The 22,914-nt window shown below is 38.8% G+C and overlaps 1 protein-coding gene across 2 annotated transcripts in view; it reads left to right on the top strand.

Moving 5' to 3' along the window:
* Positions 1-22,422, top strand: part of LOC121195501 (ras-related protein Rab-27B-like) — a 46,964-nt gene extending 24,542 nt beyond the window's left edge. For both annotated transcript variants that reach the window (XM_041059001.1, XM_041059002.1), the window contains exons 2-6: positions 8,493-8,664; positions 13,215-13,303; positions 15,459-15,562; positions 15,903-16,026; positions 17,452-22,422. In XM_041059001.1, the coding sequence (XP_040914935.1) occupies positions 8,512-8,664; positions 13,215-13,303; positions 15,459-15,562; positions 15,903-16,026; positions 17,452-17,638 (657 nt within the window). In that variant the 5' untranslated portion in view covers positions 8,493-8,511 and the 3' untranslated portion in view covers positions 17,639-22,422. The remainder of the gene's footprint in view (positions 1-8,492; positions 8,665-13,214; positions 13,304-15,458; positions 15,563-15,902; positions 16,027-17,451) is intronic.
* The last annotated feature ends 492 nt before the right edge of the window (positions 22,423-22,914 follow it).

Genomic DNA, 22,914 nt, shown 5'->3' with positions numbered 1-22,914 from the left:
TTTTAATCCATCGGCACATCTGAATTAATATTAGTTCTTCAGTTATTATAGATAGAGGTGTGTTTTTCTGTAAACTGTAAAACTAATCAGTGCAAAGATATGGCAGTTATACTTTCTGCTCTGGTTCAGGAGAGAAAACAAACATATAAACACACTTTGATTTAAGAAAAAATCTTTCACTCGCTCCTCGTCTCACACACACACTCACCCTTTCACTTCTGAACACACCAGGGTTGTAAGGGTTGACTTCGGGGCCAAATTGAAGGGTGGGGAACCAGTTACTGTTACAGGGGTCAAAGGTTAAATGATTTCCAATTTCCTCTCAGACACCAGGCAGCAATTGGAAATAAAGATATTAATGCCAAAGCAAAAAGCTGACTTCAGGCATGAAAGTAAGAATCTATTTTAAATTGGAGATCCTCAATTGAATGTTTCACTCAGTGTAAACATCATATAGCTTCAGCAATGATATGAAGAAGATGATATAAGTATTAGCGTCGTGCTTTGTCAGCTTAAAAGCATGTCAATGAGAAATTTAAAGGCAGAGGTTCTGAAATTGTCATACTGAGACATTTTCCTGAATGTGTTTAAAGACAGAGACATTTCATGAAGGACAGAAGCATCACCTTTACCAAAACTGATATTTTTTTCAAGGCTTTAGAGATTTTTAATTGAAACCATTACTGCAATGAGACTATTGCTCATGTGGAGAAATTAGATCAGTTTCTCTGCCTTAGGCTTAGAGTCCACATGGGACAAGTTAGTAATGAAGCAGCAGAATTAATAGCTTAGATTTGTATCACCATTTCTGTATAACAACACACCATGAAGCTCCATGTGCTCTTGACAGTAAACCAGACAACAGTTAATTTGAATTAAATTGTAGTAATAATATGTATACTTCAACTTGGTATGTAGACTTCAGGTTTTACCTAAAGTGAAAAAAAAACACAACAAAACTGTACTTTTCTTCTTCTTTTCCATGAAATTTAAGAAGGAAAACAGACAAACTGACAAACAGGCGCAAACCCACAAGTAACAATGTTGTGTAACAGTGATGTGTAATGGTGATAAAACCATGACAGTGTATATACTGCAGCAGTCAAGCAGTGAGGCCACATCATCATTTTGCTTTAGGACCCAGTAGACACCAGACAGCAGAGCGGGTGCTCTAGCTGATAATGATACTGTGTGTTTCACTCATATCCTGGGGCGAACAGCAGGACCACAAATTCAGTCAGCTGATGGATCACATGACCTCCAAGTCAGTGAGCAATGAAGGCAAAATAGATTGGAGGAAAAGGAGAGAAGAGCTGAGTAGAATGTGAGAGAAAAGTGCTGAACGGGGCAGAGTGGAGATGGGTCGGCCAGAAAGTAGCCGAGGAAAGTAGAATGGATGTTTTCTAAATCAATAAATAATATTTGTTAGAGAAAGAAGCGCTGCTATCTAACTCCACCCTACAAAAGCCATAATGAGCGGGCATACTAAAAAATGATAGAGTCAGCATAGGGAAAAAAGTTCTTCGCCTAAACCCTTCACATTACAACTATCTCAGCAGTTTGTTGTCCACTAGTCCTCAGCTATTAAACGTAACGCGGTTAAACAAAAAACATAGCGACTATTGGAGTCATGAGACCAGCAGGTTGCAGCACAATGCTCAGTTGTGTCTCTCCACATTAGTTTAAATTCCACAATGTTCTGTTCTGATTTCGATGTGGTCAGGTTTCATGGGGCTGGGTGTAATAGAATTAAGGTCTTGCACTTGAAAGGGTCTGTTTATTATATTATCAGGACACGAAGAGCTTTGCACTTGGAATTTGAAGATTGCTTGTTAAAGTGTGACTTGTTAGTGCTTCCTTTGTGTTTTCAGTCTCCATTTTTGCCATTTTGTCTTTGCTCTTGGGTTCTTTTGCACTTCAGTTGTGTAGCTTGAGTGTCTGTAGGTGGAGAGCATTCTTCTTTATCTGTGCGGCTGTGCTGGGTATCAATGCACAGAAAAAAACCCATCAGAATTATTGTTATGTGCTGCAGAGAAACCATGAAATCTTAAAAGCCATCACCTCCTGTGTGGCAGCAAAGAAGTACCAGACTGCGGGCAAATGGAAATGATTTCATGAAGTGGATATGCTGTGAGCCCGGTCACTGCTGTGTTAAAGCAACCACAGTCAGAGAACAGCAGAACATATTGATTTAGATGGAAATGTCACAGGTTTTTACTGCAGTACTGTAAACACAATCTGCTCAGCCACTGGTCCTTCTGTTGTTCAGTGTTAAGTTGAAGAAATAAGACATGAGTAGTCTGTTTTATTGACTTGTTTAATGGTCGAGTACATCTTGAATTTAAGTTAATAATAATGGCATTTTTAGCACTCTTTCCTTTTACATTTCATCTTTTAATATCTGCATGTGATTTAAAAATATTCCATGTTTCAGTTTATTAGAGAGGTGTCCTGTTTTTTTGGGACAGTTGTGAATTTGGTTGCTGAACACTGCTCGAAAGGGGTGATCCACCTACAAACGGTCAGGTGGGGTTTGCTTCCATCCTCTGGATCATGGCCAGATATTGTGAGTGCAAAGCAGAGTAAAACTTATGACATGAATGTGCTCTGAAGATGAACCATTGGATTAACTGCCATAAAATGTTGTAAAGACATTCATTGTTCCCAGAGGATGGCTTCTACGGAGCTTAGTGATCCCCTGAAATTCCTTCCTGCTCTGCCAGCAAGTCAGACTTTCACTTTTACTCTGAAATATCTCAACTCTCTGCAGTATTGATTTGCACAAAAGTTTGTACAGAGATTCGTGGTTCCCGGAGGAAGTATGCTGATGACTTTTGTCATCCTTTTTCCACGAGTGAATTTTAATAAATTGTGTGTAATTGTTATGGGAGTTGTAAAAAGTGTGACAAAATCCACATTAGGAGGAGGCTGGAGTGGATGGATGGATCCGCTGTTTGTTTGAAACCAACCATATTCATCCATGACTGTTCCATGACCTTAACCCCAACCCTGCCAGTGATAGTGCTTTACAATAAACATGCAGTACAAGCCCAGTTTCTGCTCTTTGACCTCCTCGTCCCTCCTCTCCTGCCTCACCGTGTTCCTATTTCCATGCTGACCTTTCAGATCCAGCTGTGTGAGCTGTCTGGACAGGTGTTAGCCCACCTCCTGCTGTGGGATTAAGGAGGGATCGAGGAAGCCCTGGTGGGCCTCACTGATGTATAAATAAATAGATACAGTACACCTGAGTCGAGTGTCTCATAGTCTGTCTGATCAGACTCCAGAAGCCAGTGGACTCCCGAACACAGTAAGACTCTGTGGTCTCACTTTAAAACCAATTTAACATACTGGACAGAAGGCAGAGTTACAAGATGAGTGAGCCCTTACCATCAAGCACACACTGTACATATGCCGCACCATGTGTGGATTAAACCTTATCTGTATTCCCACGCAGAGGAAGGCTTATTTATGTAACTATAAGAATAAGTAATAGTTCAAATTTCAGTTTTTGTAAAGCAGTACCCACAAGGTCCCCCAGCTGCTTTGATCCTTCTGCTGTGTCCTCTCGAATGTGCTTTGCTAAGTGGGTCTGAAATGCTGAAAGGTTTTGGACAATCAGAGGCGTAGACCTGGAGGACGTCTGGACAAATTAGATAATCAAGGGTCAATCTTCATCCATTTTAGCGGTTATTGATCATTTACTCTGGAAAATAGATTGGTAATGACATCAGAAGCCCTCAGCAGAGTCCACAGGACAGATGGAAAACAAATCAGTTGTCTGATCTGTTAAAAATGATGCAGAGGCCACAACAGTCAAACATAAAGGTTTCTGACAAACGTCTGCTGACCTTTTATACGTGGTAGATAATTGTGAAACAAAGTTTTTAAGCAGCAGTTTGAGGGGTTATATGTGGGAGACATACAGCATGTGATTATCCACCTTTAATGCCTTTCATCATCATTGTGCCAATTTTGACTATTATTTATTGTTTTAAAGCCCATTTTTCTGCAATATACATTTAATCTTTGCATAATACCTCTTGTATTTTTCACTGTTAGTGTTGGAAGCTACACTCGTACAAAAGATTCATAAAAAAACGATGCATGCATAAACGTAAACGTATTTCTCAGTCTGTTTCTTCTTGTTATTTGCATTTGAAGACATGAATGAGCAAGACCTCTGTCCTCTCAGAATGAAACAATAGATCATGTAAAAGACATTCAATCTTTTACATGATCTAATCAGAGATCTGTCATAGCCAGCTCGCTAAGGTCAGAAAATCTGAATTCTCATCTCGTAATGCAAGCATATTTGTACATCATAGCAGCAAACATGCTGTAGGACTCCACATCATCTATACTTCTTCTTCTTGCTTTGTTTTTAATCTTGAATGCAGTGTGCAATAAATCTGTGTGTGTTAAGCCCAGCACAGCCCTGAATGGTGGAAATTACACTTCGGTGGATTTATGCTCCTCCATGGAGGTGTAGATTTCTCTGGTGTTGGAATTGATTTATGCAGTAATTCAGTGTGGGATTTAGCCTGTTGATTGTAAAAGTAACAACATGGGTGTGTTATACTTTGTACGGCATCCACTACATGTAGAAATACTGTGATAGGGAGCTAGAAAATAGTTTCATAAGATCAGGAAATAAAACATTTATGTATTGCTGCTGTATAAGAGATGATTACTGAGCCTTTGTTCAACAGCTGTGTGTTGGCTTAATGTAGATTGTTGTTTAACTGATCTGAGATTGTTCATAGATGCAGATTTGGAGGAAAATTCTGTTTCATATCTGATGTTTAAGATGTGAACAGGAACTTGTGAACTTGATGTGAACTTTCATGTCTTGGTGAGAAAAAGAATAAGCTACTTAAAAATTACAATACCATTAGCGTAAATACTCCTTTCAAAGTAAAAGTCCTATATTTAAGCTTTTACTCAAGTGAAAGTGTAGACGAGGTTGTTCAGTAGCAACATGTTTTATGAGCTAACCATATGTCCTCATATAGTGACTGGGGCCTTTATTTACCTCAACTGCAGAAGATAACAGGCCTTTATTTCTAATTCCCTCTGTTTGGAAAGGATCATTGGTCAGATTTCAGTAGGAAACCTCATTTTGATTTGCTCGCATTTGCCCTGTTAAAGTTACTGCATTATGCTGCTTCCAGAAACTCAACACTTCCTGTAACCGTTTCAAATAAGAAGCTCTCGAGCATTTCAGTGGACAGAAAACCTTCATTCTATAGACTACAGTCAACTGAGATATTAACACACATGCACTCACAGTGAAATAGGATAATAGTACTTTAGATCTGTGATCCAGAATAACAAAGTGTTGAAAACAGCATGAGTGTACTGATTGTACATCTAGGCACATTCTGGCACATTGAATACCCGCAAACTATCTAATTGTACTATTAGTTTTTGGAGCTGCAAACTGTTTGTGTAGCTGAGTCAAACTGAAAGCAGTGATATCTTTTTTTTTTTTATCTCACATATTTGAAGGATACCAGAGGAGCAATAGCAAAACACAGCTTCCTGATAGATGCTCTGATACTGACACTGATATGTCAGCGTCAAACAAATTTTTAAGTTATTTCCTCTCCGTGCAGCAGGACTAGATTGTTGTAGACTCCGTCCTCTCTTTTCCCCTCTCCTCTTCTTTGTTTGTCCTCTCTCTCCTGTTTGTTTCCCCTCTCTCCTATTGTATGTGATTGCTCATCCATTTTTAATGTTGCTGTGTGTTTTATGGTTTTGTTCTTGCTTGTTATTGAGATACAATGTTGAGCAGGCACCAGGGAAAACCTTTCCTCTACAACCTGAGTGTGACAGAGCTGTGAACCGATGATTCTCTTTGTCGCTGTATGGTGTATACAACTCTGTTATTAGGTGTGCAAGCAGTGCCTGCTTTATTTGGTAGACCTAGTTAAGATTAATACAGCGCCGTTGAACAGTGCTGCAATGAATTCTGCTCATACATGAAAGATGTTTTGCACACAGTTCAACAGCATCACAAACTGTCTATAAACGCCCTTTGAACAGTTGTTACAAAAACTGAGCATCTTAACCTTCATGAATGTAGGATTTACTGCCGGGCTGTTGTATTAGTATATTTGTAGTAGTCAATATTTTTACCAAAATATACATATAATGTCACTGTAAATGTGAATAACATTGACATATAATCACTTTTCAAGTTGAAACAGCTTACTTGTTAGCCCACAGTTTCTTATTTACATATCTATCAGATATGGAGCGACATTAGCATTCATTCAGAGTCATGCTTCTGGCCACCCTCAGAATTTAAGTCCAATATTGCCTCTCTTTTAGCTGTTTTTCAGTCTTTACCAACTCCCAAGGGAAATATCTCTCTCTTTAGCACTGAGGTGCTCCTCTGTGTTTGCCAGCTACTCTCTAACCATGTCTGTCTGCTGTTTGATTCAGAGCTGGTAGTGGACCGTGGGTTTTTAGAGTTTTTGTTTGTTTGAAGCTATGAGAACAGTGAGAACCAAAATAGTACGGCTCCATAAAGCCTATTTAGGCCTGTTTATTAATTTTCTGTAGGTGACCTATTTCAGGTGGTCACAATGATTTGGAAAAGTAAATGAATAAAATAAATCTCTACTTTCTATTCTGTTCTGTTCTTCGTCGTTGGGATGACTGTGAGTCGTGCTGTTCTCTGCCGTCAGCTGACAGAGCTGCTGTTGACTGGTTTACCCTCAGGGAATCTTGACTGACAGACCGATCACACTACTGACATTCCTGGTTTTCCTGCAGTGAAGACAGATCAATAAGCTCGACTCCTCCCCCTTGTCTCACCCACCAGCTTCACACATCCAGAGGGCTTCATCAGTCTCAGGTCTGATGGATGCTAAATGCGTGAGAGCAAGAAGAAAGAGGGAAGAAAGGTGTAACGTAGTTACAAAGATAAAGGAAAAAAGGGATCGTTTGGAAGGACCAGATCAGTAGTTTTTTTTTACAGTATATTCCTAGACTGACTGAGTTTAATTTAATGCAACAATAGTGTGACTTTGCATTCAAAGCTGCTTTTTCTACTCTAATTACTGGAAATAGCTGCTATTTATACAAACCTAAGTGTGAGAAGAGTTGTAGTGAGGACTGAGTGTGTCAGATGTCAGTGTACTGTGTTTATTGGTGAATGGCATCACTCTGATTCTCACTGTACAGTCCGAGGTACAATGAGTTTTTTTTTTTGTGAAGAGATCAACGTTCTTGGTTAATCGCTGACCACATTGTAATAAAGCACAGCATTATATGTGCTTCCTCTCAGCTGAGTCAATGAGTCTTATGATTTCTTTCTCTAAATATATCGCATTTAGCCATGAGGCAAACAGACAACAGACCGCAACTCACTAGATACATTCAAGTTCACATGAAAACGGCATTCCTTTTCTTTATAAATGCCGTCTCTACTAACTGATGTACGCATGTTAGCCTCCCAGAGCTGCTGATATGGCTGTAGAGCTCTTATTTAAATAGTTGAAACCATGAGTTATCTACACATGTGTTTACTTGTAAGAAGTCTCCCTCTTGGCTACCTGTTTTAACGCATTGCATCTTCTGGCAACCATTGATCAGCACAAGAGAATTAAACCAGTGGCAGTGATGTGTATCACTTCGCACGTGTCCATGCATATACTGTATGTTGTGTCGTGTGCATGATACAAACACCTGCTTTTGGAAACATAATGCTAGCAGTGGTAAGAAATTCCACTTATGCTCCTGTGGGGTTTCTGACCACAATTAGCACTGTCTATGTTTTCATGTATTTGTGCGTTGTATAAGATTATCAGCTTATTTTCCTTATGACATGTAGTCAGGCAGGACTATAAAAACTATTAAAGTGCTTCAAAATCTCACTTAAGGACGTTACTTAATAATACTGTGCTTTGGTATTTTCCACCACTGCTTGTCATGTGATTTTCATGTTTTACTGTTACAGCAGACACATTTCTATGGTTTTTTGTTGCAGTTTTACTAAACTGCATTTTCACATGGTTCATGATGTTCACTGTCGCTTCTGCTTTCTCGTACTCAGACGTACAAAAACACACTCCCTTCCCCACCCCCACCTATGCTCTCTCTCATTTTCCCTCTCTCTCTCTCTCTCTCTCTCTCTCTCTCTCACACACACACACACAGTTACTATTTTCCCAGAAAGTCCTGTTCTGGTCAGGACGACCCTGTGATCCCCATTCCCATAATTCAGCAGTGGGTAGTATAACAACACACACAGATTCAGACACACACACTGCCTCCTTTCCATCACTGAGTGTGTTTTCTGTACATCGGTTTGTTTAACTGATGTCAGTGCCTCTAATTTACTCTTTTCTCCTATTTCATTATTCGTGTCACAGGCTATTTTTTACGTACACCCTGAATGCTCACAGAGTTTCTGTGTATGTGTGTGTGTGTGTGTGTGTGTGCGTGTCTGTATGTTAACATGCATCTCTGTCTGTTTTCCCCAGGTTTATTGCGGTCATCACTATGACTGATGGGGATTATGACTACCTTATAAAGCTCCTTGCCCTGGGGGACTCCGGCGTGGGGAAGACCACCTTCCTGTACCGATACACAGACAACAAGTTCAACCCCAAGTTCATCACCACAGTCGGTATCGACTTCAGGGAAAAGAGAGTGGTGAGTTCTGATCTCCTATTCAAGCTGTGTGTGTGTGTGTGTGTGTATATTACAAGTGGATTCCAGATATTTTTGTTGGTCTTTCTAGTTTTGAATCACAGTTAATTCATCACAAGCTTCTCTAACTAGACGTCAGTTCTCTGAGTTCTCTTTGCTCACCTTACACACATGTAATGCAGGCTCGGTTACCATGGTTACCGTGGCATTTGCCCAGGCGTTTTTTCTCTGGGCTTCACTTTTTGAAGCACCAACAGTGGGTCAGGTCCGGTCTGGATTTTCTGCTGATTTTCTCCCACAACAGCTGTTGAGCTGAATCACAGTCAGGGAGATCAAACCCGGGTCTCATCCACCAGTAACCTGGGACAAGGTACCTGTGAAAAGATGGTTTAGGTTGACTTGTTAGTCTCTGTGGTATCAATAAATGAAAAAAAAAGAAAAAAAAGAAATTGGCACAGATATAATTTGACCCAACTTTGCTCACTTAAAAAAGCTGTGGTTCTGTGGCTCCTCTCATGAAGCGTAGCCTCCATTTGTGATGCTGCCAATTCTGGGTCAGAGCAACGGTTTTCTCTTTGGTTTGTACTTTGTAAAGAATCCAATATTTCATAAGGAAGCATTGAATGAATTTTGCCACAGTAGACATGATACAGACTGATACATGTAATAATATGTTCAAAGGACTTAAGATGAAAACCATATAGTGGATATATATATCTGGTGCCTCCTTTGCCTCACTTGGTTGGCAAATTAACAGATGAAACCTTTGTTGTTGTTGTAGAAGAGGGCTGCTGCTTTTTACAAGGTCAGTAAACAGCCTTATCTTTGTTTTTTGTTTTTCATTTTGCCATTAACATTGTACAACCCAAAGTAGCACATACAGTAGGTCAAGCTGATGTTGAGTTGCTGTAGAATGGCTGTAGATTTTAGAGCTATATGAGTATTTAAACTATCTAAAGTATCTAAACTGCTGCTATCTTTAAGGTTTTGTTAATGCTTAGGCACAAAACTGCTTGGTTAAGGTTATGAAAGGATCATAGTCATGGTTAACAAAAACCATTTGACAGGTTTAAGTTGAGGCCTGTACCAAATATAATGGGATCACCATACTGACCAAAAATAGTCAAATGACATTTGTGTAATGTGGTGATCTGGGGAATGAATGTGATAAAATTGCTGCTTTTCCTGAGAGTTGATGCACATTGACCCTGGTAAATGTGACAGTGACATATAATGACAAGCGGACAGTCTCATTAAAATTCTTTGAAAGGTGGCTAATGAGACACAGATCATCCACAACATCAAACCAGTTACAGGTTTTGATTTTGTGGCTGACCGGTGCGTGTAGCCATACTTGGATGTGCTTATTGATCATACACATAGACAGCAGTGGACAAGGTTTTTATTGAATTTTTTCCCCCAGTGTAAATACTTGTCAATATTGGAATCCATTGTGAATACGTCTAAGCTTACCACAGCTGTCTGAAGAACCATCAACATTTCCAGATCTCCTTGTGTGAGATGCAATCATCTGAAGCAGAGAGTGGGCGAGGCTTGGTTTGGTCAGCAGTTTGGTCACCTTTGTGCTGTGCTGCCTTCACATGTCTGAAATACTGACAGTGCTGCTTTAACAGCTCGGGATGACTCATAAGATTGATTATTGTTCCTCACCTCTTGTGTGTGTGAGTGTGTATGTATGTGTGTGTGTGAAGGTCACACCTGGTTTTCAAGCTATTGTATCCAGAATCAGGCAGATTCTGGCAGACAAATGTGTGATCACAGCTATGCTTCAGTTTTGTCAGTATGGATCCTGAAGCCACATGTGGAACCAGAATTTAGTTGGTGCTCTGCAGTTTTTGGCTTAGCCGTAAACCTGAACACCTTCCATTTCATACAAGCCCCGTCGTTTTACAGTCACTCACTCGCTCACCTTTCAAAATGAAATGTTACTTACACGTTACTTCATGAGTGTTGAGGCACTTTTTCTTAAAGAGTACTCCTTCTCCTGTATCTTAGTCTGAACCTTGTGTGTACGTCATTTGTACATAAGCTTCTGCCAGATGAATAAATGTAAATGTTATCATGCCGTGCAGTCTTCTTTCAGACTTGTTTCTTTTTAGCTCAAGCAAAAAAATAGATGAATATTTTGCTCTTAAAAAGTAAAATTAAAACAAAATTAATAACAAAAACAAAAAACATCTTTGAAAAATTGAATCATCCTAAAATAAGATATTATAACTTCTTGAATTGCCCTTTTTCAATGTTGGCTAGGTATTGAACTTAAATACTTTTGAAATATCAAATAATTTGTCAGGTTGAAGCTTTAATTTTGTGGACAAATTAAAAAAATTGATTGTGATTGTGATTTTATAATATTATTACATTTTTATAGTATTTTATTAAGACAAATGTTTTTATAGAGCTGTTTCTGTGAAGACAGCATTGATGCATATAGGAACTCTGTTTAGTTAAATGAAGACTAAAACAGGGCTTTTGTGGGAAAAAATGTGAGTATATTCATTATTATATATTATTAAGTAATTGAAGGGACTGAAAAATGTGCAGCTCTCACTATAGAGGAGTCACACTATCAGATGAAGATATATCATCACCACCTGAAACTGGGAAACTGAACCAAAAATGCAGAGTTAGGTTGGAGATCAACCTAACTGCTCTGAATAAGATCGGTGTGAACGCAGGCTTAACAGAGTGTCAGAGAAAGTGACAGAGTGTCTCATCTGGGAGAGTCAGAGGTGGGGATGACGTCTGAGGCTTCCTGCAGAGACGCAAGCACAACCAGCTGCAGCACACAGGAGTTCATCATTACAGAGTAAGGATCACTGTCCAGATCACTGTTAGTCAGACCTGCTGACAAATTCACAACAATAAAACAGTGGAGACGTGAAAAACAGCACTGTGTTTAACAAAAATTAAAAAACCTTGGTGGTGGTATGTTGCGTCGGGTGCTGGTGACATGATGAAATACAGTCCTTGAAGCTGAATTTGAGTAATGGATCCATGAATTTGAATGAGTGTTTGCACAAGGTTTGATTGGCAGATGGCGCACGTTGCCGGCAAAGCTTAACCATATTCATCTTTTGGACAGGGCCACTTAGTAAAGCCCCTGGTCAACAATGTGCTGCATAAATACACAGTTCTCAGTGAAATCAGATGGAGGCCACATTTTTATTTAACACCTAAAGGCCTGGTCACGCTAGAATGACAGCACAGTGAAATTCATCCATCCAGCTCCAGTTCTTAAAGCCTGGTGACGCAGGGAGTGCTCACAGGGCTAGTTACAGCTGTAACTCACAACCTAACCGCTAACATGCCAGCAAGCTGGGTTAATGCTTGTCAGTCACAATAACTCTCTGAGCTTCTTTCTGTTTTCTCTGAACTGGGTTGTACATCATTTCATTCAATAAAGAGTTACTGAGCCGCACGGTTAGCTCAGTTGGTAGAGCACGAGACTCAATCTCTCGGGGTCGTGGGTTTGAGCCTCACTCTGGACGGCACCACTTCCTCACCTGTGGGAGGTGCTGTAGGACTTCAGTGCATTGTGGACTGGGTGGGAGTCGCCCCCGCGACCTGGGCCTGGACCCAGATAAGCGGCAGATGATGACATGACAAGAGTTACTGAAGGGGGCGATAAAGCGTGTTAGTGGGACAATACAGTAAGTTCACACAGCTTATTCAAAATATGTATTTGTAACATTGACTCATCATAACTGTCTAAAAACCATTTGTCTTGTCAGAAGAAGTTTATACTCAGAGGTTGTTAAAGGGAATGGTGCAAACAGCTAATAATCTGAGATCGCTTCCTTTATTTTGGACTGTCCAGCTCTCTGTCCCCTCAAAGGTCAACTCTGTGATGTTGTCTTTGAGGGAAGAGATGTCTTTCTATTGGTCAACGGAGCAGCAGCATGTCGTAGTTCACTAAAATTGAAAAAACTGTGTGTCGACGTACTTGGTGTTCTTGCTGTGGTGGTGGTGGTGTGACAGGGTGTTTAGACATCTTGGAAAGGACACCTGCAACCTGAACGCAAGGGTTGGGACCAGGAGATGTCTTTAGCTGCACTCTTAAATGGGATCATATAAAACAGATCTTGTGTTGATTATTTTCTTTTATGATGTGATTGATATTTACACTCAGTCGGGGGTTTATTAAGTACACCTTGCTAAAAGTAATGCCAGCTAATATAACAGCAGTGCAATAAATCCTACCTCCAGGTTTTGTTGAACCTGACACACACAGAGCTGTTGCTTCAACTTTATGGTCATTGTGGAGGTTGCACATTGCGGGGCTGTTTAATTGTATTGCATTGTGCTGAGAGATGTTTCTAATATTTTTTCCACCCCGTTCATATCAGTTAGAGTAGATTAAATATCAGAACAAAGGTATAGGTTTATATGCAAAGTGTAAAGAAGGTTGTTTTCCATTATTCTGCCTTTCATTTGGTTTGACATCAGGAGTCATCAACACAGATTACCAGGTTTATTGTATGTAGCTAAATAAAAACTGAACTGGTGTTTTTTTTTTTTTTCCTCCCCAGATGTACACGGCGTCCAACCCCAATGGAACGACCACAGGGAAAACCTTCAAGGTTCACCTTCAACTCTGGGACACAGCTGGACAGGAGAGGTGGGCTGCTTGTTCCAGTGGACTGCGTCTTATTTCCCATCATGGGGGACAGTTAATATGATAATTGCCTGTCTTTATATTAGTCTAACTCATCATCTGTATGTCACTCATAATATCTTGGACTGCTCTTTGGCTTTTGATAATTCTTTAGGGGATGAATTCTGTTATTTTCAAGCAGCAGCCAGTGCAGCTGACAGAAGAGTAATTGAAGGCAATGAAAAATGAACAGTTGTGGCATTTGTGCAAAAACACAGCCTCGTACTCCAGCAATCCTCTGCCCCAATAACAAACTCCACCCCAGCTCTCGCTACAGACGACTCTCACTGTCAGGAGAACTTGACTTAAAACAAATGAGGACCAGGGGCCTAAGCTAGGAGAGCCAATGGCCCCTGCCTTACTTCCTGTCCCCTACCTCCTGTGCCCTTGCTCAGACCATGCCTATTGTTGAACCCCACCTTCAGTTTGACAGTAGGTGTCTCAGGGACCAGATTTGGCAATGATGATAATGATGATACCCACACACTCACAGACTCACAAGGTGAAAACAATACCAGCCACACGCTGTCGAGGCTGGTAAAGAGTGTCAGAGAAAGTGACAGAGTGTCTCATCTGGGAGAGTCAGAGGTGGGAATGACGTCTGAGGCTTCCTGCAGAGACGCAAACACAACCAGCTGCAGCACACAAGAGTTCATCATTACAGAGTAAGGATTGCTGTCCAGATCACAGTTAGTCAAACCCGCTGACAAATTCACAACAGTAAAACAGTAGAGACATGAAAAATTGACTTACATTCAGACTGAATGACAACACAAGAAGCAAACCTGGGTGGTGGCATGTCGCTTCAGGTGCTGGCTAACAGCTGAGGTCAAAGCTGTGTTCAGCTGCAGTTCCTGTTATGGTCTCTGTAGGTTGGATTATGAACTGGGACTTTATCATCCTACTACTGCAGCTTTCATGTCAAATGATGACTTTATTTTCTGTGCAGGTTTTAGTTGCATTTGGATTCACACAAATATCAAACACATTTGAAATTGAATGTTCTATTGCTCTCACTGAGAAGCTATTTAGTCTTTACACACATAAACCTCCAACCTCACTCCAAGCTCTGCCCCATGCACCAGCAAACAGGTTCGCTTCTTTGAAAAAATTTAAACCTGATTAGTGGCAAGGTGCTCACTAGATTAAGTCCTCTATTCTGACAGTAGCCTGACAATAACTGGCAGTTAAATTGATATCATTCTTTATATAATGAGCCTGTACGAAATACAACTGGACAAATCACAAAAATTAAGGCTAAAACACTTGGTAACTTGGTGGATTTTTCCAAGACCTGCACTGAAAAGCCAAGGCAAAATTTCAGAAATAGCAAATCCAATTTTGACAACTGTTGTAAACAGATGAAACATACTCACTGAATCGAGCATGTATAACCACACTGAACGGCTAGAAGTAGAAACAACAGATCACTATCTATGATTGTGCATATGTGTGTGTCAGTGTGCCTTCCTGTCCATGTGTACCGTATGTGTCAAGTGTGTGTGTGTGGTCTTTAATTGAAACAGGCCTTTATCTGTTGAATCTGTTTATAAAGGCCTGATGACTCACTGCAGGATGACTCAGCGTTAGTTACATAATTGTAATTTCATTTATTCAGCTCAGTGTAACGGAACAGATTCCTGTTTTCATGAACTGATCGTTTAATCAAGCAGCCGGAGTCATTATTCCACCTGTGTGATCAGTTCATCAGACTGTTTGCTGTGGAAACACCCCTGATATCTGCTGCTTTATCCTGAATGAATACATATATTTGCAAAGAAAGCTTCACAAGTCATGTTTACACCCAGCTATGTTTCTTTCTGGTGTCACACCCAGAAGCCCGGCATGCTACAGAAGAACTGGGGAAGTCACATTACTAATCGGTGTTGATACAAACACACACACACAACAATTTTTTTGTACATTTTAATTGTTTAAGGCTTAAACCAGTCACTACCACTAATGGATTACTGATATTTGTTGGCCCTACATGAAGCAGGTTTAATCAAATAATACGGATGTTGTCTGATAAGACTAAATTAAGTTATTTAAAATGTACTGAATACCAGTGTAGTATCAATTAGGTTTTTTTTTTTTTAACTTTTCGTGTGTGTTCCAGGTTCCGCAGCCTGACGACGGCGTTCTTCAGAGACGCCATGGGGTTCCTGCTGATGTTTGATCTCACCAGCCAGCAGAGCTTCCTCAATGTCAGAAACTGGATGAGTATGTTGTTAATCTCAGATCAGTACACATTTTACACCTGCATTGTTTTAGTTTTGGGTCTTCCTCTGCTTTTGCCATCAAAACATTACTCTACAGTGCCACTGGTGGTCAACCCGCTCAGCAGATATAAACATAAATTAAAGGGAAGTTGTAGGCCTACTGAGGATCATATGAAAAAAACATAAAACTGCAGTAAATTAAACTATTTGCAGAGTTTTTCTCTTTTATTTAAGTTCCCCTGATATACCTGCCACACATTTAGGTGTATATAGGTACAGTTTTTCAGTTTCATATTTTCACATCTCATATTCTGTTGTTGTTTCTTTGTATTAATTTCCAGGCCAGCTACAGGCCAATGCCTACTGTGAGAACCCAGATATCGTGTTGGTAGGAAACAAGGCAGACCTGGCTGACCAGCGGGAGGTTCAGGAGAAACAGGCCAAGGAGCTGGCTGATAAATACGGGTTTGTTTAGTTTTCTCACACACACAGGCACACAGACAAGAAGTGAGATATAACACAACGCTACAGACAGACAGTACATGAACAGTTTCTCAACAAATGACTTCCTGTTAGACGAGGCAAAAATTGTTTCCTGGTGCCATTCCAGCCAGCGAAGACCTCAGTCTGATGTTGCCTGGCAACAAAACTCTGTTCCAGGAAGTAATAAATGCTGGCTGTGTTTGGAACCGCCTACTATCTTACTGCCTACTACGTACTCAATGAGTATATGCTGCATACTACCTACTAAATAAACGATTAAGTATGCTATTACCAAGCTGACTGTTTACACTAAAGTATACAAAGAAATACTTACAGAGCTTTTAAGACCAGTTTTTGTTTCAATTTTCAGTTTGGTTTTGTTTTGTTTACCAATTAGTTTGTATTGTCTAACAGTCAAACTATTCAATTTATAAAGATACAAAATGAAGAAAATCAGCAAGTCTCTGTATTTGGTCTTTTAACCTTTATAAAAGTAAAACAGGCAGTGTTTGTACACAGATTAATAAAGTGTAAGGGAAAAATATAAGAGACCTTAGGTAATAATAAAAGATGTGGGGGTTAGATCATGGTAAAGTAATGTAATTTGTTATTATGCACACTGAGGCAGAGATGAATAATAGGCGAAATACTATGAGAATACAGTCAGCACATGTCCTCTCCTGAATGTTGCACATAACGGACTGACAATAAAACATAGTGCTGTATAAAATAGACACTGTGCAAGTCAGATTTGATAATTTGATTGATAATACTATATGTGTGTATCAAGTAATACCCAAGAGGTATTTTGAGATAAAACTTGTACTGTAACACTTAGAGAATTTGTACAATGGCTAATATGCTGCTACAGATGTGCTGCTACACTGCAGTACATCTTATGGGTACTTTTAGTATTTTCACTACTTCTCTGAGTTCATTTATTAGTAATAGTATTTTCTGACTAATTTTATTAGTATGGAATGCATAATTTTAATAATAAAAGTATGCATTCCATACTTATTATTATACTTGTTATTGCTATTATTATTATTATTTCAAAATACATTTCATAAGTCTTACTTAAAAGTTTCCCAACAACCTTTTGCTTGGTTTATGAATCCATGTGCGTGGTTTTCCTCACCCAGATCACTGATTGGTTCCATAAGAAACTTATGCCCTTATGCACAATAATTATCTAGCTTTGACAAAAACAATTCATAAATTTAAAAAAATGTTCTGGACTCTTTATCTGTGTGAAGTTTCAAATGTCAACAAAGTTTGAAATTGAATTCAATCTAAAAATGGATGGGGTTATTTGGAAAGGGATCATGATGCAGCGGGCTATAACCCTTCAACTGTTATGGACCTTTAATAAAAAAAAATATCTTGTGTCCATGCTGCTCACAGGATCCCGTACTTTGAGACGAGTGCAGCGACAGGAGCAGAGGTGGACAAGGCAGTGATAACACTGTTGGACCTGGTCATGAAGAGGATGGAGCAGTGCGTCGACAAACCGCCCGCCGAGCCCGCCAATGGGAACGGGGCCACAAAGCTCGGTGACGCACAGCCCAACGAGAAGAAATGCGCATGTTAGATCAAGAAGCGATTCAGGAAATGACCAGTCAGCGCTCCTCTGTTGTCTGTCCCTTCTACTCATCACATTGCCTGTCTTTTACTTTCCTCATTCTGTCATCTTTGATTGCATGTTTTTGTCTTCTTTTTACACCCTTCTTTCTAAAACTAGCCTTTAACCATCTTCTTCTCTTTTCTGTCTTTTCCTCCCACACTGTCTGCCCCTCCAGCAATGAAACAACCCTATCACCCTCTAGTGGATATTCAAGATATTACTGTCTCAGCCTGCCTGCATTTGAGCTCAGTTTAGGAGGAAGTTAAAACAGGACAGTTTCATCACTATCAGACACATAATGTGCCTCGTTTAAAACATGCAGCCTGGGAATTAAGCTCTGCACGCTCCCACTTTCTCTCCTAACAAGTGGTTTGAATGATTTCAGTCAGTCAAAAAGAGAAGTTTTAAACTTTAAGACTATAATTTCAGCTCTTTAAAGGATGATCTGGTCATCACTTAACAGGGAAAAGATTTTGACCCCTGTTTAGGCTTGCACTGGTTGACAGACAAATCTGGGCCATAAAGAGTTTAACATCAGGCTTTGAATCTGTGTAAATTCCTGATGGTTTTCCTCCTGAACCAGGCTGAACAACTGTGTGAGCAGTGTGTTTTTTTTAAACCTGTTTCACACCCTAACCTGTTCTAGACTTTAGCCATATTTGCCAAAAAAGGTTGATTTTTCACAGCAGTTTTTTTTTTGTTTGTTTTTTTTTTGGTTTTTTTTTGGGTTTTTTTTTTTTTTTGTGGTTCAATAATGCTCGAAGTTCCCTACAAATGCACCAAATTAGCTACGGTGTTACGTAGAAGATCTTCAACAGCTGAGTAATTGTGGCTGTTGACAGCTTATTGTTGACAACCTGTCTATCGGCTGTTATGTCAATTTCTTTTTTGAGGCGTACCTATTTGTTTGTGTATTTGTATCAGTCTCTCTCCACACAGTCAACACAGTCTTGTTATCCACTGTTCAAGGCTGTTGTGCCTGTTGAGCTTTCTGTGCCAATACTTAAAGTTTTCTCTGGGGGAGCACTCATCCATCTTTATATTTGATACTAAAACAATAGCATGGGTAAAGTTTAGCTAACGTAACCTACACTGGTGTGTTTTGTTTGTATAGGACTGACATATGATTGATTAAAAATAGCATTTTTTGGATACTTTGGATACTTCTGCATTACACTGATAACATTCCATACTAAGTTATTTTTCCTAGTAGCCTATACTTGTTGGACACAGCTAACTCTCCATTAGACCTTCATGATGGTGTCAGACTTTGCTTTTTGCAGATAGTGAACTATTCATATTGTAGGACAAATATGGGTACTGCATGGTACATGTGCAAGGGCCGAAAAAAGCCAGCATTGGATATCATTAATGGAGTATCATAGACCAGGATAGACATATTTTTCCAAACTGATCTACTGCCTTGGCTTTCAAAGCGTTATTCCACTGTCAAGGGGACACACTTAATCTCTGGAGTTTGATAAACGTCAGCTGTATCAGTTGCTCTGGGGGTCCATTGTTGCCATAACTTATTAGCATTTAACTGCAAACGAAAGAAAATTGAGAAAATTTCAACAATATAACAAATATGGTGTTTGAGTCAATCATAACTGCACTGAAAAAACTTAAATGAACAGGTGAGTGAGAGGGTAATCGTATTTGATTAGAATCCTTTTTTTAAATCATGAAAATAAAACTTTCTAAGAATGGAAAAAAAAATGCCAAACGTCAGGTAACGATCTTCAGGGCAGCTGATTTTAGAGTTTGACCTTTCATCTCTTTTTAACAGATAATCAGACCAAGTGAAATATCGCTTTAAGGCCCCATACATGACCAATGTTGGTAGAATATAAAGTGAGCAGTTATTTATATTGGAAGAAAAGTAAAACATATATATATATATATATATATATATATATATATATATATATATACAATATAATTTCTCTTGTCATATTTCCTGTTTTTGTTATATCGCTCACACTCATTTCTTCTTTTGCTGTTGTTATTTTCATGTATGTCAAGAGCAAATTGTTTACTGCGTTTATATTTGTGATACATTTTTTTCATTGCTGTAGTGCCCTTGCACATAGATGTCAAATTATCCCAAAATCACAAATTTATCAGTAAAATGTGTCTCTAACAGGAAGAAAATACACTATTATAGACTCATGAAAAAGAACAATAGAAATTGTTTGCTCAACACTTGAAGTTATTGGGGACCAACATTTTGTCGTGTTTTGTTGCGCAACACTGTATTTTCTTTTTCATTGTTTACCAGACCATTTAACAGCTGGTGTGCAGAAAACCCAGTGAAATCATGGCATATCGAAACTGAATTCCTCCAAGTTCAATATAAAAGGCTGCATGTTTTGTACCATGATGCTATCCTATAAAAAATACTGTTTATTTAAATGTCAAAAATCAACTTAAGTGCAACTCAGCAATGTTCCTCTTATCAAGTAACACCTTGATCTGCCTTACTTTGTGAAAAATCTTGAGCCAAGCTGAGGTGTACCAAAAACAAGGGAGATCATCATTATGGCCTGCCATCTACTGCCAATTAAATCTTTATTTTGTCCTTCAGTGAACCAGCTCTCATAAGTTTTGTATAACATCAGACTGATTTTTCAAACTGGCTGCCAAATGGGTCAAAAGTAAAGTATGTAATGTGTTGCTAATGGCAAGCTAAAACACCACAGCTTTGGCTTGACCACTTTGTCATGTATATTTATTCATACAGTGTGCCAAATAAAAACAGGAAACACCACAAAGAAGTATTTGTTTTCAACAAACCCAAACCTCATTCTGCTTTTCACTTAGAGAAAAACTGCCCTCACAGTTCAAAAGATGAGTTTTTGTCTTCTCTTTCTGCCAACAGCTGATTATCTATTTTTCCATACACATTTTTAAACATTTATGAGAGCACCTTAGTGAAATCCTCCATAGGTTTTGTTCATGAAGCAAGTCCCGTCACATTGAAACAAGTAATATTTCAGTAGAACTGAAATTTAAAACTTACGCCTTGTAGACAATTAAGGCTGTAAATAAAAACGCTTCTTGGGCACTTGGAGGAAGTGGAATGTGCTGAAGAAAAAACAAACAAAAAAAAAACAAAACTGACATATTATCACCTTCTAAAGTTGTTTTGGCTAAGGTGTTAGCAAACATCTGCCTGGTTAGGCATCAAGCAGCTCTCCACCAACTCTTGAGAAACAATATCTGGCTCTTTAGCTGCTAAATGTACCATTTTCTACACCAGCTATTTGCTAACTTTGTCTTTCTGTTATTCAATGCCATAAAACCAAAACAATCAGCTGAAAGAAGCTAAAAAGCTCAACATCATGCTGCATAATTCTCTGTGGGTTCACTATGAGTGTCAGCTTTAAAAATACACAGTCATGTCATCCATTATTACTATAAAAAAATATTGATTAATTTAGCTTTAACGTGTCTTTAAAGTCTTTCAAGTAGGTTACCAAGGTTTATAAATTATTTCAGTTTTTCCTAAAAATGTAGTGAAACTGTTAAATTTTGGGGTAGAAAATATCCTTAAGATCTATGCTCTAGCTCAGATCAGATTAACCAAGGAGACACAATTGTGGCTCCCAGGCCAACTTAAACATAAACATAAACAAAAATATAAACAGAACCAAATTAATAGTCATGATCTGCACTGGTTTCCATATTTGAATCTTTCTTGAGTCCAAATCTCCAGCACTTCACCGCCTGCTGTTTTCCTTAACATCTTGAATCAATGCCTTTTAATCGTGACAATCTTCTTAACCAATTTGTCAGCTTTTATTTGAGACTTCCTTCGTATGTTGCTCATGATCTTTTCTCAAATTTCATTTAGTAGAATATGTTTGTCCTCTTTGCTTAAATGTAGTATGCAGTTGTGCCACAGTCGCATCTTACGTTTTCTTCACTGTCTTGAATCATGTTTTTCTTCCATAAAGCTTCTCAATCTTTTGTTTTTTTTAATTCACTTTGAAAGTTTACACTGTTTTAAGAGTCATGTTGTGCCTGTTATTTCCTCTTCTGTCTGATCCTCTGTAAAGTTTGTGAGCTACTGAATATTTTAATGCATTATTGATTATAGATTACAAAACAGAGGCAAAAGAGAACAGAAGTCCTGGTGTTGTTTTTGTGCCCAGTATATCAAAACAACTAATCAATCAAAGTACCTCTAAGAGCTTTTATTTTTGGAAATCCTCTGTGTGTGAATCCTCTCTGATGCCTGCGGTTTGTACACGTTTGTTCAGTTTTCACTATGTGTATTGATGCCTGTGTGTGTTTGTTGGGTTTGTTGCACCGTCAGCATGTTTGACACCACGAGAATGGAATGACCTGTGATGCGTTCAGTGTTTATAATGTCAGAGCTGCAAATAAATCTCTGTGTTTTTACTTTTAGGGCTTTTGTCTCTAGAAGAATCGATGCAGATGGTGACCACTGTGTTTTAAGGAGAAACTTTAAAAAAAAAAAAAGTTTACCTCTTTCATTGTGGAAACTCTCTAGAAGAGTCTGATAGCAGTAACAGCGTGGCGTTTCTGTGTTGGTGAGGTGTTCACAAAAGTTCACTGCAACTTTATCCCCAATCAAAATACTTTGTTTTTGTTTTTAGCATTCAAGTCTTTAGGTTACATATTTTAAATTGTGCATGCACAAGATATACTGTGCTCATGATCTTGCATACACAAGATGTGTATTGTGTTTGCAGAAGATAATTTGTTCACACATTCAAGTAATTATTTAAAATAAAATTGTAGATTTGAAGACACTATAACACAATCAGGGAATAAATCTGTAATTAAAAGTAAATCACTTATCAGGGACTCAAGTGCATTATCTCTTTGATAAGTCTCAATATGGTGATATAGCCGTATGTCTATATTTAAAAATATTAATAAGTAAATGGGGAAACAAAAACAGATGCATAGTACTGCAACACATTTGAAAAGCCTTAGTTCAAGCTGCTCTTTCTCTGGTTTTCATGGCAACAGCCATAAACTTGATATTGCAGTGCTTTTATTGTTTCCACAATGAAACTTTCTCTAGACCTGTAATTTTTGCTGGGGTGGGGGGGCAAGTGTTTTCATTCTATGTTCAAAATGACTAAAGTGCAAATAAAATAGTATTAGTACTTATTTGTTATACTACATCAGTGGTCCCTTACGTCTATTTCAGTATGTTTCTTTGGTATTTCTTCATGATCATTATGTTATAAAACACTGCAAACACG

The sequence above is a fragment of the Toxotes jaculatrix genome, chromosome 16 (genome assembly GCF_017976425.1).
Source record: "Toxotes jaculatrix isolate fToxJac2 chromosome 16, fToxJac2.pri, whole genome shotgun sequence".
Lineage (NCBI taxonomy): Eukaryota > Metazoa > Chordata > Actinopteri > Toxotidae > Toxotes > Toxotes jaculatrix.
Note: the sequence above shows the minus strand (reverse complement) of the source record. Positions and strands in the feature narration are given on the sequence as shown.